This window comes from Salvelinus alpinus, chromosome 30 (genome assembly GCF_045679555.1).
Source record: "Salvelinus alpinus chromosome 30, SLU_Salpinus.1, whole genome shotgun sequence".
Lineage (NCBI taxonomy): Eukaryota > Metazoa > Chordata > Actinopteri > Salmoniformes > Salmonidae > Salvelinus > Salvelinus alpinus.
The window spans coordinates 33,349,514-33,361,861 of record NC_092115.1 but is presented as its reverse complement, the minus strand read 5'-3'; the positions used below and the strand labels follow the sequence as shown (position 1 = coordinate 33,361,861).

At 44.7% G+C, this 12,348-nt stretch overlaps 1 protein-coding gene across 5 annotated transcripts in view; it reads right to left on the bottom strand.

Annotated features, from left to right (window-relative positions):
• The window catches only part of LOC139560229 (arf-GAP with GTPase, ANK repeat and PH domain-containing protein 3-like), a 227,662-nt gene that overhangs the window by 137,336 nt on the left and 77,978 nt on the right, over window positions 1-12,348 (bottom strand). Inside the window, exon 1 of one of the 5 annotated variants that reach the window (XM_071376808.1) lies at window positions 2,624-5,515. The exons of 1 other annotated variant lie outside the window; for it this stretch is intronic. In XM_071376808.1, the coding sequence (XP_071232909.1) occupies window positions 2,624-4,361 (1,738 nt within the window). In that variant the 5' untranslated portion in view covers window positions 4,362-5,515. Of the gene's footprint in view, window positions 1-2,623; window positions 5,516-12,348 lie in introns of those variants that run through there. 3 more of the 5 variants (XM_071376807.1, XM_071376809.1, XM_071376804.1) reach the window with 3 other exon arrangements.

Sequence of the window (12,348 nt, the reverse complement as noted above, 5' to 3'; positions counted from 1 at the left end):
CATTCCATTGGTTCAATTGCTGCAGGCAAATCCTATTTGAACCCAGGTCTATGATGGAGTGCAGTGTTGACTGACTCCACCTCGGGAAAGAGCCATTATCTGACCAAATAGTCAGATAGTCGTCCCTTCCACGGGCCTGACAGGAATGGCTTTGTTCAGCCACCGGTGTGGGGTGAGGGTGGGAGTGAGGAGGTGAGTGGGGACAGGGGCCTCAACACCTCAGCCATGGTGTCATCAATAGCCAGAGAAATGATATTGTAATGCCGACTAATGTGGCTATTGTGTGTGTGTGTGTGTGTGTGTGTGTGTGTTTGTGTGTGTTAACTAAGGGCTGGACTTCAGAGCTCTTAGGATACATTTTGCAGCCATGCAGGTAGGGTTGTCAAACACTTAGGCAGGTAGAGACAGGCAGTTAGGCCCGCCCTTGGCATTGAACACCTAGCTTGTAGTCAGTGTGATCGACACACCTACATTCCTACTGCCTGACCGACTGCCTTCTCCGAGTTCGACTACACTACATAGACAGTCACAGATATCACTAAATGTGCACTTAACACTACTACAAAGACTTTGGTGACCTTGGTAAAAAAAATCGTACAGGGAAAACAAAGAAAGTTGCAAATCATGACATGTACCTGTGCACCCTTATTAAGAGCCAAGGATCAGACGGGAACAAACCTGTGCTACAGCTTATCAATCCAAAGTACTTGTCACGTTTTCAGGCTTCATAAGTGTTTTTTTCACAGAGAATAAACTAAGACATGCTTCCCTAAAAGTCTCTGTTTTCAATCTGAAACTCACTAAATTTGAATAAACCTTTCAAACCTTCATCTTTCATTCTTCTCTTGTAGATTACAGAGGTCTGAGTGGTGGATTTTGCTTAATTATGTAAATATGATGTAACACTAGAACGTGTGTTGTGTCATGCGGTGCATTTGGAGCAAACCTGTCAGATACAGGTTTTCAAGTTCAACATTGTGCAACGTGTCATCTGCTAATGCCTTTATGAAAAGAGCAATGCTTAATTCAGATTTTAATTAAACTGCAAGGGATATACAGCAACATAAGTATTTTCAACACATGGACAAATCGCTATAGCTCATTGTTGCGTTTCTCATTCAACTTCGATGAGTAACTTCTCAAGTGCACACTGGATCCCACACTGTCAACACTAAAAGAGCAGCACTAGGAGACTGAAAAGACTTGGCATGGGTCCCCAGATCCTCAAAATGTTATACAGCTGCACCATCGAGAGCATTTTGACCGGTTGCATCACCGCTTGGTATGGCAACTGCTCGGCATCTGACCGTAAGACGCTACAGAAGGTTGTGCGTACAGCCCAGTACATCACTGGGGCCAAGCTTCCTGACATCCAGGACCTATATACCAGGCGGTGTCAGAGGAAGGCCCAAAAAATTGTCAAAGACTCCAGTCACCCAAGTCATAGACTGTAATCTATCCTGCCGCAAGGCAAGCGGTACCGGAGCGCCAAGTCTAGGTCCAAAAGGCTCCTTAACAGCTTCTACCCCCAAGCCATAAGACTCTGAGCAAGTCATCAAATGGCCACCCGGACTATTTATATTGACTATTTACACTGCTACTACTCGCTGTTTACTATCTATGCATAGTCACTTCACAAATTACCTCGACTAACCTGGACCCACGCACATCGACTCAGTACCGGTACCCCCTGTATATAGCCTCATTATTGTTATGTAATTTTCTTGTGTTACTTTTAGATTTTATTACATTTCTTTACTTTAGTTTATTTAGAAAATATTTTCTTAACTCTATTTCTTGAACTGCATTGGTTAAGGCTTGTAAGTAAGCATTTCACGGTAAGGTCTACACCTGTTGTATTCGGCGCATGTGACAAATAAAACTTGATTTGATTTGGGCTAGCTAAACACAGTGCTTAAGATGTCGCTCTCTGTTCCCCATCATTACAGTGTGTAAGCCCTCCTAATTTAGCCCTGGTTGGCTGCCAAAAGCATCTCAATGGCACGTCACCACCGTTGACCATTTTAATGCCTCCTGCTTTTAGCTGTGTCCCTACGAGGCCAGCGGCATTATCTAGGGCATGCATTACCAACCACACTGGCTCGGTCTCTGCGAAACAGAGATTCTGGAGCAGACTGTATAGTACTGTACCAACCACCCATACTGTTACTAATCAAACAGCTAATGTTAACTTAAAGCATCATAAACGGACAAGGCAAACTCATATGAGAGAACAGGCAAGACCCTCATCTCTCGGTAGAAGTAATCCAAATTACATGCATACACTCTGTGATGCAAAAAGTTTTCAGTGATTACTAGCCAAATAAGAACACAACTGCATTTGAAACGGAATGCATGGAGGGAAAAGTAAATTACCAAACACAAAAGCTAAAAGAGGAATGGTTTCTAACCTCTGGGGCCCGAAGCCTTGAAATGCCACCTCAACCTAAACTTTCCCTTCCATGTGTTTTCAATTTGCCCTTTTTCCTAAGAGCAGCATACCCCTGTTCTTGTTGAACTATAAAAAGAGAACTTTTTCACAGAGTGGTTGAGGGGGGGCTGTACAGAACTCGGGGCAATAAGTGCTGGGGAATATGTTCATCAATCTTACAGGGAATCTTACCTTGACCTTTGCTGCAGTCGACGCCTGCCAGAGTCTCTATGGAAACTAACTGAGGCTTTTTATTCCCAGCCAGGGGATATTTGCCAGTCTGAGTCTCTTTGCTCGGGGGTTGGGGCTGGAGTTTACATTTACCGTTGGGCGGTTGTTGCTGCTCCTTCCTCCTAAAGCGGCTGGCTATGAGCTGCCACACGCTGGGCTCCTCATGGGCTGGTTTAGTGGAGGAGGACAGTCTGGCTGGGTAGAGGGGCACCTCCATCACCTTGACCTTGCCCTGGCTGTGGTACTGAATGTTCTGCATCCCTCCATCATTGTCCCTCTCGTAAGGGGGTGGCAGGGACCTCCCGGTGAGGTAGGAGAAGGGCCGCGAGGGGAGAGATGTCTCTTGCCCGATACTTTTAGTGCGTGAGCGTTCCTCTGCTGTCACTTCGGATATTTCCACTCTCCCCCGCGGCCGGTTCCTCCTGATCCGCAAACTGAGACTCCTGCGTAGGGAACTCAGGGTCTTCTTGGGGACATCCAGCTTGCTGGGGGGCTTGGAACCTGGGGCTCGGGCTCCCTCCTTACCCTTCTCCTTGTCCTGGGCTGGTCGGCCAAAGAGCCTCCAGCGACCGAACAGACCTCCCCCCTGGCTTCCCCTATGGCTATCCAGCTCGTCCTGAGACCCAGAGGCCTTCTTCCTCAGCTCCAACATTGTCATACTGACTGGTCTCTGTTTCCAGGTCTGCTGCCGGACCCTGGGGACCACCTTCTCCTCAGCCACTGTCCGCTGAGGAAGCACCCCCGGCTTGAGGCCGTCCACCGCCCGCAGCTCTGCCCTCCTGGTCCAGCACTGCTGGGGGGGACCGTCCAGAGATCCTGTAGCCACCCTTCTGGAGCTCTGCTCGGAGTGGGACCTGTGGGACCCAGGCTGCAACAGGGCAGTTTTGAGGTTGGGGCCTCCCAGCATGCACACACTCCTGGGCCTCCTGGGTTTGTCTGTTCTGTCCTGGTCACTTAGCGAGCCTTGTTGCTGCCAGGCTGGGGCTCCATACATGCTCACCACTCTCCTGCTGTCTGGCGCAGCACTGTCCTGGGATGGCTTCCTGCGGAGCACAGCCAGGGGTAGACGGCCACCACCAGCCAGAACACCAACATTATGTCCAGGGAGAGACCCTTCGTACTGGGGAGAAATGTCCTGTCCCTGGGTCTCTACCTGGGTCTTCTGTTGCTCTGGAGCTGCTGTGGCTGTATCTACCTCCACTCCTACCGCTGTAGTCTCCCAGTCTGACTGAGAAGGTTGGGCTGCTGCTGGAGCTGCTGAGTTATTGGAGGGCTGTTGCAGTTGGAGAAACCGGTCCGTTGTCAGTTCCCCCCCGTCCTCCTTCTCTACCTCCTCCTCCTCCTCCTGCACTGCATCCTCCCTCCTCCTCTCCACTCTGCCTGTGTGGCTCAGGGAGGGCCACCTGCCAAGATCCTGCCGTGTCCTGCCCAGGCTGAAGTGTCCCTCCTCCCCCTGCAGCGCCTGCTGTCGTGCCCTAGTGCTCCCGGCTGCAGGATGACTTTGCTCCAGTGCGGCATATCGGGCGGCCTGGCCCGCCACCGACCTCGAACCCACCTCCTCACGGCCCAGAGTTCCATTCAGGATGACAGAAATGTGGTCCACCGTGGTCTTACCTCCTCCTGACTGGTGGGCTGTTACAGCTTTACTTGTGGCCCCGGGGATAGTCCGCTCCGTTGCCTGACTGCTCAGTAGTAGCATGGCACGGCCCTGCACTCCCTCACACACACAGGCATGCACAATCTAGCCCGATTGAAACACACACGCATGTGCACACACACTCACACTCCTCTCCCCAGTGTGGCGGTGTTTACGGTTGCTCTCCGAGTCCCTCACTTCCAGGCTGCATTCCAACCCCAGCCATAATCCTTAACCTTTGACACGAAGAAGAAAAAAAATAAGTAAAACAAGCCTGAGCAAAGCTTCTGTGCCACCTGCATAACCCTAGAGCCTTATACTCAGCATTCAACAGCAGCACTGCAACAGGCTGCAGGACGGTGGGTCGCTGGCTGCACTCTCTCCTCATTTCTACTTTGTTCTACTTCTACCTGTCCGACGTGAGGGTGAGCAACAGCTAAAACAACCGTTCCAGTGTTTGCTTTGGAACAACCAAATGCATGTTGGTCATACCTGCGAGGCCTTGAGCAAAATTTTAAAAACGGAGACATCCTCTCCTTCTTGGCGAGTTGTGAGTTATGAGCATTCCTTTTTCTGCCGACCGGTGCAGACAAAACTGTTCATCTCTGAGCCCTTGCCTGCCGTACATAGCTTGAGGCAGTGTGTCTGTTTGAACTTTCCAGCAGCCTCCCTACCCCTCGGGACAGTTGGAAAACAAGGACCAGATCCAAACGGGGTCGTCGCTCTGCATTAAAGCACACTAACTCCCTGAGCCGAGTTTCCTTCGGGATCTCTAGAGGCATTTCAGCCCCCACAGAGTAACATGGACGACGGTGAACAGTAAGAATAGGATCCAGGGAAGAGGGAGCTGAGCATCCACTGCTGCTGCTGCAGTCAACAAAGGCAGGATCCCCAAAACAAACTGCTATGAAAGAGAACTGTGTGTCTCCAGGGCCTCACTCGGCCTCCCTCCCTCTCAGTCTTTCCCTCTCTGCCTCTCTCTACCTTCCCCCGTCTCCCTTTTGCTCTCTCTCTCTCCCAATCTCCCTTTCCATCTAGTTATCTACAACCAAACAAACGGGGAGAGGGGACACAAAAAAAGGCAGAGATTTTCCCATGGCTCACAAGAGAAGGAGAAACAGGGAGTGGAAGTACCAGTGCATTCCTGGCACACAACTTCCATATAGCCAGGTTTTAGACGCTACTTAAAGCACTGCTAATCCTAGGGTCCGCCAAAGGCAGACCACATGGGTTGCACACAGTTGGGTCGGATAGCTTTAAAGGGCAAGATTGGGAGAAAAAATTCTGTAGCTCTCACTGTAAAAAAAAAAAAAAAAAATAGGAAAGCTCAAGGCAGAGTAGCCTAATTGTGTGAAAGTAAGATTAATCGCAGTCACCTAACCTGACAGCACTAAACGTAGATACATTTTATGGCAGGGGGCATTTTATTTTTACAGTTTTGTTAATTACTGAAAGACTTTGTTTTCATACAAAAGTCATCATTAACTAACTAATAATAATCACAAATCTGGTTTTGGGGCCATCTCTGACAAAGTAAATTAACCCTTTGAGAGGAACAATTAATATCTCATAAGTCATTGTTAGGAACAGATTGGTTGCAATAAACTTGTTATTTTAATGTCATTTCACTGATTAATTTGCCATATTGCAGCTCCACATTCTGCTTTGGCAGAGCTTTGGTGTTCAATTAGGCTTGGTCAATCAAATGGGAACCAGTCAATAATGGCACAGCACAAATTCAATACTCTTATCTACATGGGACACTGAGGCAATTGATGGTGCAGTCAAAAGCAGTGCACTATGTGGTTACAGAGAGAAACATACTGTTGAGGGCTACTAGAAAATAGCCTCACTTTAGATGAAGCCTCTCCTTATAAGTAGGCTATAACTGCAAAATAAGGTACCTGATTTTAGAACACACCTTGAACATTCTTCTGAAAATCCATACATGGCACCAAAAAACGGAATATATTATGATAACTCTTTAGTTGCTTTTATACCTTTTGTAGTTAAATTGCAATTATACTGGTAACAACATTATATGAACATGTTGTTAAAATTACTATAGTAATTAGTCATCAGAGCACATGTAGAGAACCAGGGTTGTATGAGGCCATGATTCCGACAGGACATCTGTACAGATTATGTCTGACTGACTGACTGATGCAAAACAGCACCCAGACATCATGAGTCATACAAAGGAAAACAACTGTTCTCTATGCAGAAAAACACGAGGCCCTTGAAAGATTCAGACACGTTTTCAAACGGTTGCACTACTGTGTTCAAAATAGTAATAGTCTAATTTTCCAAAAGGTGACTTTATACCTAACATGAAAACTATATTTCTCCATCTAGGTGTTAGCAAGTGTCGTTTTTGCATAACATGAGTAGATACTGAGTATGAGAATGAGTGTGGTAGAAGTGGTGGATGTTCTCACACTCCTACAGTACAATGGTCACTGTCATCTCATACACTGTCATGCCATCGTCTAGTACAGTTTATTGTTATGTGGTGAAGGCCCCCTTCAAGACCCCTTCAAGACCTCCCAAGCATATTTCCAGGAAGTCTGGGTTGTGGATACTGTCTTTCAGACAGGTTTCTCAAATACGAAACAAGCCAAAGTTTTCTGAATTGGCAAAAAAATCCTCACAAAAGCACAAGGTAAATGTTTAAAAAATGGTCAGAAACAAATTTTATGAAAACACTGCTCAAATAATAGCTAGCAAATAGATTCATACTCCAGATAAGAACTGCTTTGAGAGCTTGCTGCTTCAACTCAGCTGTTAGTCATAACGATCTGCTAACCTGCTGCTGCGCAGTGTGTAGTGTACAGGGTTCTGTTACCTGTGTCCAGGTAGGCAGGGTTGGAAATAACCTGAGTCTCATTAGCCAGTAGACAGTCCTCTTCACTCCAGTGGATGTGGTGGGTCCTGTTCCGTCTGCGGCCCCCAAAACACAGCATCATTGTCCCAGACTTTCAAGGGGCACAACTTAACTTACTTGTCTTATTCCTTCAGCTCCAAGTGGAGCAAAGGGCCCACAAGCCACAACCTAGCCATACAAATTCACCTTACAACCCTCACGCTTCAAAATGACTGACAACCCAGCTCATATTTTCCATCATCATCTTGTTTCTTTTTCCTATTTTCTTTAATATTCTCTCTTTCCTCTCAGGTTTGTATTTCAACTTCCACTGGAGACAAACTCTGGATCCAAAAAATAGTAATTGCCCTGGTCCTGTGTATGATGTAGTCGCAGGAGACTTTGTGGCAGACAGCTCTGAAGTGTTGTGGCTGTGCTGAGTTGTATCCTAACACACTGACCTGGTCAGGAAGACAACAACCATGCATCAGGTGATGGAACTCGGATCCGTTTCCTCCTCCTGGTAATCCGCTGAGCTGAGGAGGAGGGGTCTATAGGGCCTATACCTAAAACAACACTCTGATTGGATTATTAGGCTAATCCTTTGCCCCATGGCCAGAATGGACATCCATTAATAAGCTCTGGTCAGCCATAGGATCTCTCAATCTTCGTCCATACCCTCATGGCTGTGGTAACAGAGGAAAAGCTGTGTTGTGTGTTTCTCTCTACTCTCTGTCGCTTTGTAGACAGAGTGCTGCTACACACATCCTGTAGCCCCAGTCCTGTAACTCTTGACTGACTGACCATGTCTGGCAGTTTTCAATGAGAGTGTGTGGTTGTGTGTGTGTGTGTGTGTGTGTGTGTCTAATGTCTGTGTTCTCATTTGTCCTAGTCACTAACCACGTTTCCATCCAACCATTTCACGCGGATGAATGACCTGACGCATGAAAAAAAAGTAATGACCGGGCTGATGGAAACATGAAATGCCGGTACAATTTTAATAAACGCCAACAAACAATTTGTTCGACATGGTGGGATATTTTTGTGTAGGTAAAATTAATTATGCAGGAAACGTAGGTGGAAGCGCCTTTATGTGCAAATATTGATAAAATAACCATCATATCGAAGTAAACTTGGAGTCAAACAATGACACGTTGTGTGGTCCTCCCACTACCACACGGGAAAGCATGCAGTTCATTAAGCTACAGACTAAATACATGATGAACTTCACAGGGTGGTGAATCTGCAAGGCGACGAGCTTGATGCTTCTTTCCAATAAATATCGAAGGTCTTTAATCTGGTGACATGATGATCGATGCTTGGCTGCCGCTTGACAAATACTAATTACATCACTGTTCTCCATAATAATCTCAAAATGTAGGTAGCCTACCTGCACTGTGTCTGAGAACTGTTGCTTAAAACGCCAAGGCCAGAGTGGGCACATTTGCTATATATAACCCAACATTTTTTTGTGATAAAACTATCGTTAGAGTTGAAAATGTAATGGAAATCCATTTAACTTGTATTTTTCTTTCGGTACATGGGAATTTAGTGGCAGAAGTTATTTTTATGTGCACTACATCATCACGCACAGACTTTTATCCGCAAAAAGTCTGTTTGATGGAAACACATCTCTGGTGGAAAATGTGCATATTGTTTTATGCAGATTTTTGAATTTTGGCATGAAAATCTATTGTAAATTGGATGGAAACTTAGCTATTATGATGTCTACAGTGTATAATAGCACAGACTGTCAAACGTTTGCCTGCCGACAGAACTAAACACCTCTAAACAGAGTGTTGGCAGTCAATCTCGGTGTTCACGCAGCAAAGACCATGAAGTCGTCAGCCACTCAGCCTTGTTAAAATATTCCAAACCAGAAGGTGGCAGTAGCGTAGTTTGGCAAAGCATGTCCATGTGTGTTGCTTTATGGTCTAGTCAATGTTATCTAGCTAACTGCACGAATGTTGCTATTTCTGTAGAAAGTAGAGGTGTGCCAAGTAGTCAGACAAAACGAGTATCGTAACGGATATGGGCAGTTTTCTGGATACGATTATGATCGTATTTTTTTACAATTAACCGTGATCGAAAAAAACATGATTTTCAGATGCCAGCACGCATCTTTCTCATGTTAGCCAGTCAAGAGAGGTGCTGCGTGGTCTAAATAACTCAACTGGCTAGTTTGTCTGTAAAGAGAAGGGTGGGCTGTACGTGGCGCAGTGGCGCAGCGGTCAGTGCTAGAGGCATCACTACAGACACAATGGTTCAAATCCAGGCTGTATCACAACCAGACGTGATTGGGAGTCCCATAGGGCGGCACACAATTGGCCCAGTGTCGTCCGGGTTTGGCTGGTTGTAAAATAATAAAAATTTGCTCTTAAGTGACTTGCCTGGTTAAATAAAAAAACGATCTTGCTGGTATGATTGGATAGAGTGAAGCAGTATTTCTCTGTCCACTCGCTTCATACACTGAACAAAACAAATAGTTACGCAAGCTCAAGTTCAGTTTATCTTATTTCTTGTTTGTTTCACAATAAATAATATTTTGCATCTTCAAAGTGCTAGATATGTTGTGTAAATCAAATGATACAAACCCCCCCAAAATATACATTTTAATTCCAGGTTGTAAGGCAATACAATTGGAAAAATGCCAAGGGGGTGAATACTTTCGCAAGCCACTGTATATTGTTTAAGTGTTATCATTACCAACAGCAATGCTTTTGTCAGTATTAGAAGTGGTGGTGGTAGAGGGAATGAGAAAACTCTAGAAAGTGTAGTCTTACTTCAGAAGTAATGCAAATAAGTAATAAAGTACAAAAAAATTCAAGACATGCATCATCATGCACAGCATCTCATTTTGTTCTTAATAACTATGTTAGGCCTAGGGAATGAATGTTTAGACAGCCAAATGAATTTCAATTACCAATGAAATAGAAGTAAAAGACAGTATTGGTCTGGCAAACTAACTCCCTAAAAAGAAATGTATATTTACAGTCTGCAAACTGTACCTCCAATTAAATTATGGAATCTGTCAGAAATAAATGTCCCTCTCTGAAAGAAGACAGTTTTCACTTTGAACCAACTTGAGAGCTTTGGGCTATCTTCAGGGAAATAGCATCTCCTGCATTTAATTCAGCACAGGTCTAATTAAATAGTTATAGAAAAACTAATTCTCTCTCTCTCTCTCTCTCTCTCTCTCTCTCTCTCTCTCTCTCTCTCTCTCTCTCTCTCTCTCTCTCTCTCTCTCTCTCTCTCTCTCTCTCTCTCTCTCTCTCTCTCTCTCTCTCTCTCTCTCTCTCTCTCTCTCTCTCTCTCTCTCTCTCTCTCTCTCTCTCTCTCTCTCTCTCTCTCTCTCTCTCTCTCTCTCTCTCTCTCTCTCTCTCTCTCTCTCTCTCTCTCTCTCTCTCTCTCTCTCTCTCTCTCTCTCTCTCTCTCTCTCTCTCTCTCTCTCTCTCTCTCTCTCTCTCTCTCTCTCTCTCTCTCTCTCTCTCTCTCTCTCTCTCTCTCTCTCTCTCTCTCTCTCTCTCTCTCTCTCTCTCTCTCTCTCTCTCTCTCTCTCTCTCTCTCTCTCTCTCTCTCTCTCTCTCTCTCTCTCTCTCTCGTACTGCTCCTGCCTGGCATTTCACATCTCACCACCAGAGAGCAGTCACATCCCTCTGACTACTGTTGGATCCAGTCTTCTTCTAGGGCAACTGCTGCTTGAGACACTGTTCAAAGGCTTCTGTTCTGTTACATAAGCCCACCCTTTAACAGCCTAGGTAGCTCTGCTCTGCCGAGGATGAGAATCTAGAGCATGCAGCCAGTTTGCACTGAGTTGAGAGTCATGACGACAATAGGAGAGAAGCCAGAGGGTGAGCAGGTAGTGAGGTGATTTTACAGTGCCTTCAGAAAGTATTCATACCCCTTGACTTATTCCACATTTTGTGTTACAGCCTGAATTCAAAATCGATACAAAAAAGTATCACCCAACTACACACAATACCCCATAATGACAAAGTGAAAATCTGTTTTCAGACATTTTTGCAAATGTATTGAAAATGAAATATATAAGTATTCACAACCCTGAGTCAATACTTCGTAGAAGCACCTTTAGCAGTGTTTACAGCGGTCTCTTTTTTTTATTTATATTTATTTTATTTCACCTTTATCTAACCAGGTAGGCTAGTTGAGAACGAGTTCTCATTTGCAACTGCAACCTGGCCAAGATAAAGCATAGCAGTTCGACACATACAACAACACAGAGTTACACATGGAATAAACAAACATACAATCAATAATACAGTAGAAAAAATCTATATACTCCATGTGCAAATGAGGTAGGATAAGATAAGAGAGGTAAGGCAATAAATAGGCCATGGTGGCGAAGTAATTACAATATAGCAATTAAACACTGGAATGGTAGAAAGTGCAGAAGATGAATGTGCAAGTAGAGATACTGGGGTAAAAAAGAGCAAGATAAATAAATAAATAAGTCTCTAAGTAAGTCTCTAAGAGCTTTCCACACCTGGATTGTGGAACATTTGCCCATTTATTATTTTCAAAATTCTTCAAGCTCAAATTGCTAGACAACCATTTTCAGGTCTTGCCATAGATGTTCAAGTAGATTTAAGTCAAAAATGTAACTTGGCCACTCAGGAACATTCACTGTCTTCTTGATAATCACCTCTAGTGTAGATTTGGCCTTGTGTTTTAGGTTATTGTCCTGCTAAAAGGGGAATTCATCTCCCAGTGTCTGGTGGAAAGCAGACTGAACCAGGTTTTTGTCTAGGATTTTGCCTGTGCTTGGCTCAATTCCATTTATTTTGTATTCTGTAAAACTCCTCAGTCCTTAACAATTGCAAGCATACCCATAACATGATGCAGCCACCACTATGCTTGAAAATATGGGGAGTGGTACTCAGTAATGTGTTGGATTGTATTTGCCCCAAACACAAAACTTTCTATTCAGGACAAAAAGTGAATTACTTTGCCACATTTGTTGCAGTATTACTTTTGTGCCTTGATGCAAACAGGATGCACGTTTTTACATATCTTGTATTTATTTTGTGAAGGCTTCCTTTTCACTCTGTCAATTAGGTTATTAATGTGGAGTTACTACAATGTTGTTGATCCATCCTCAGTCTTCTCCAATCACATCCATTCAACTCTGTAACTAACTGTCTTAAAGTCACCATTAGCTTCATGGTG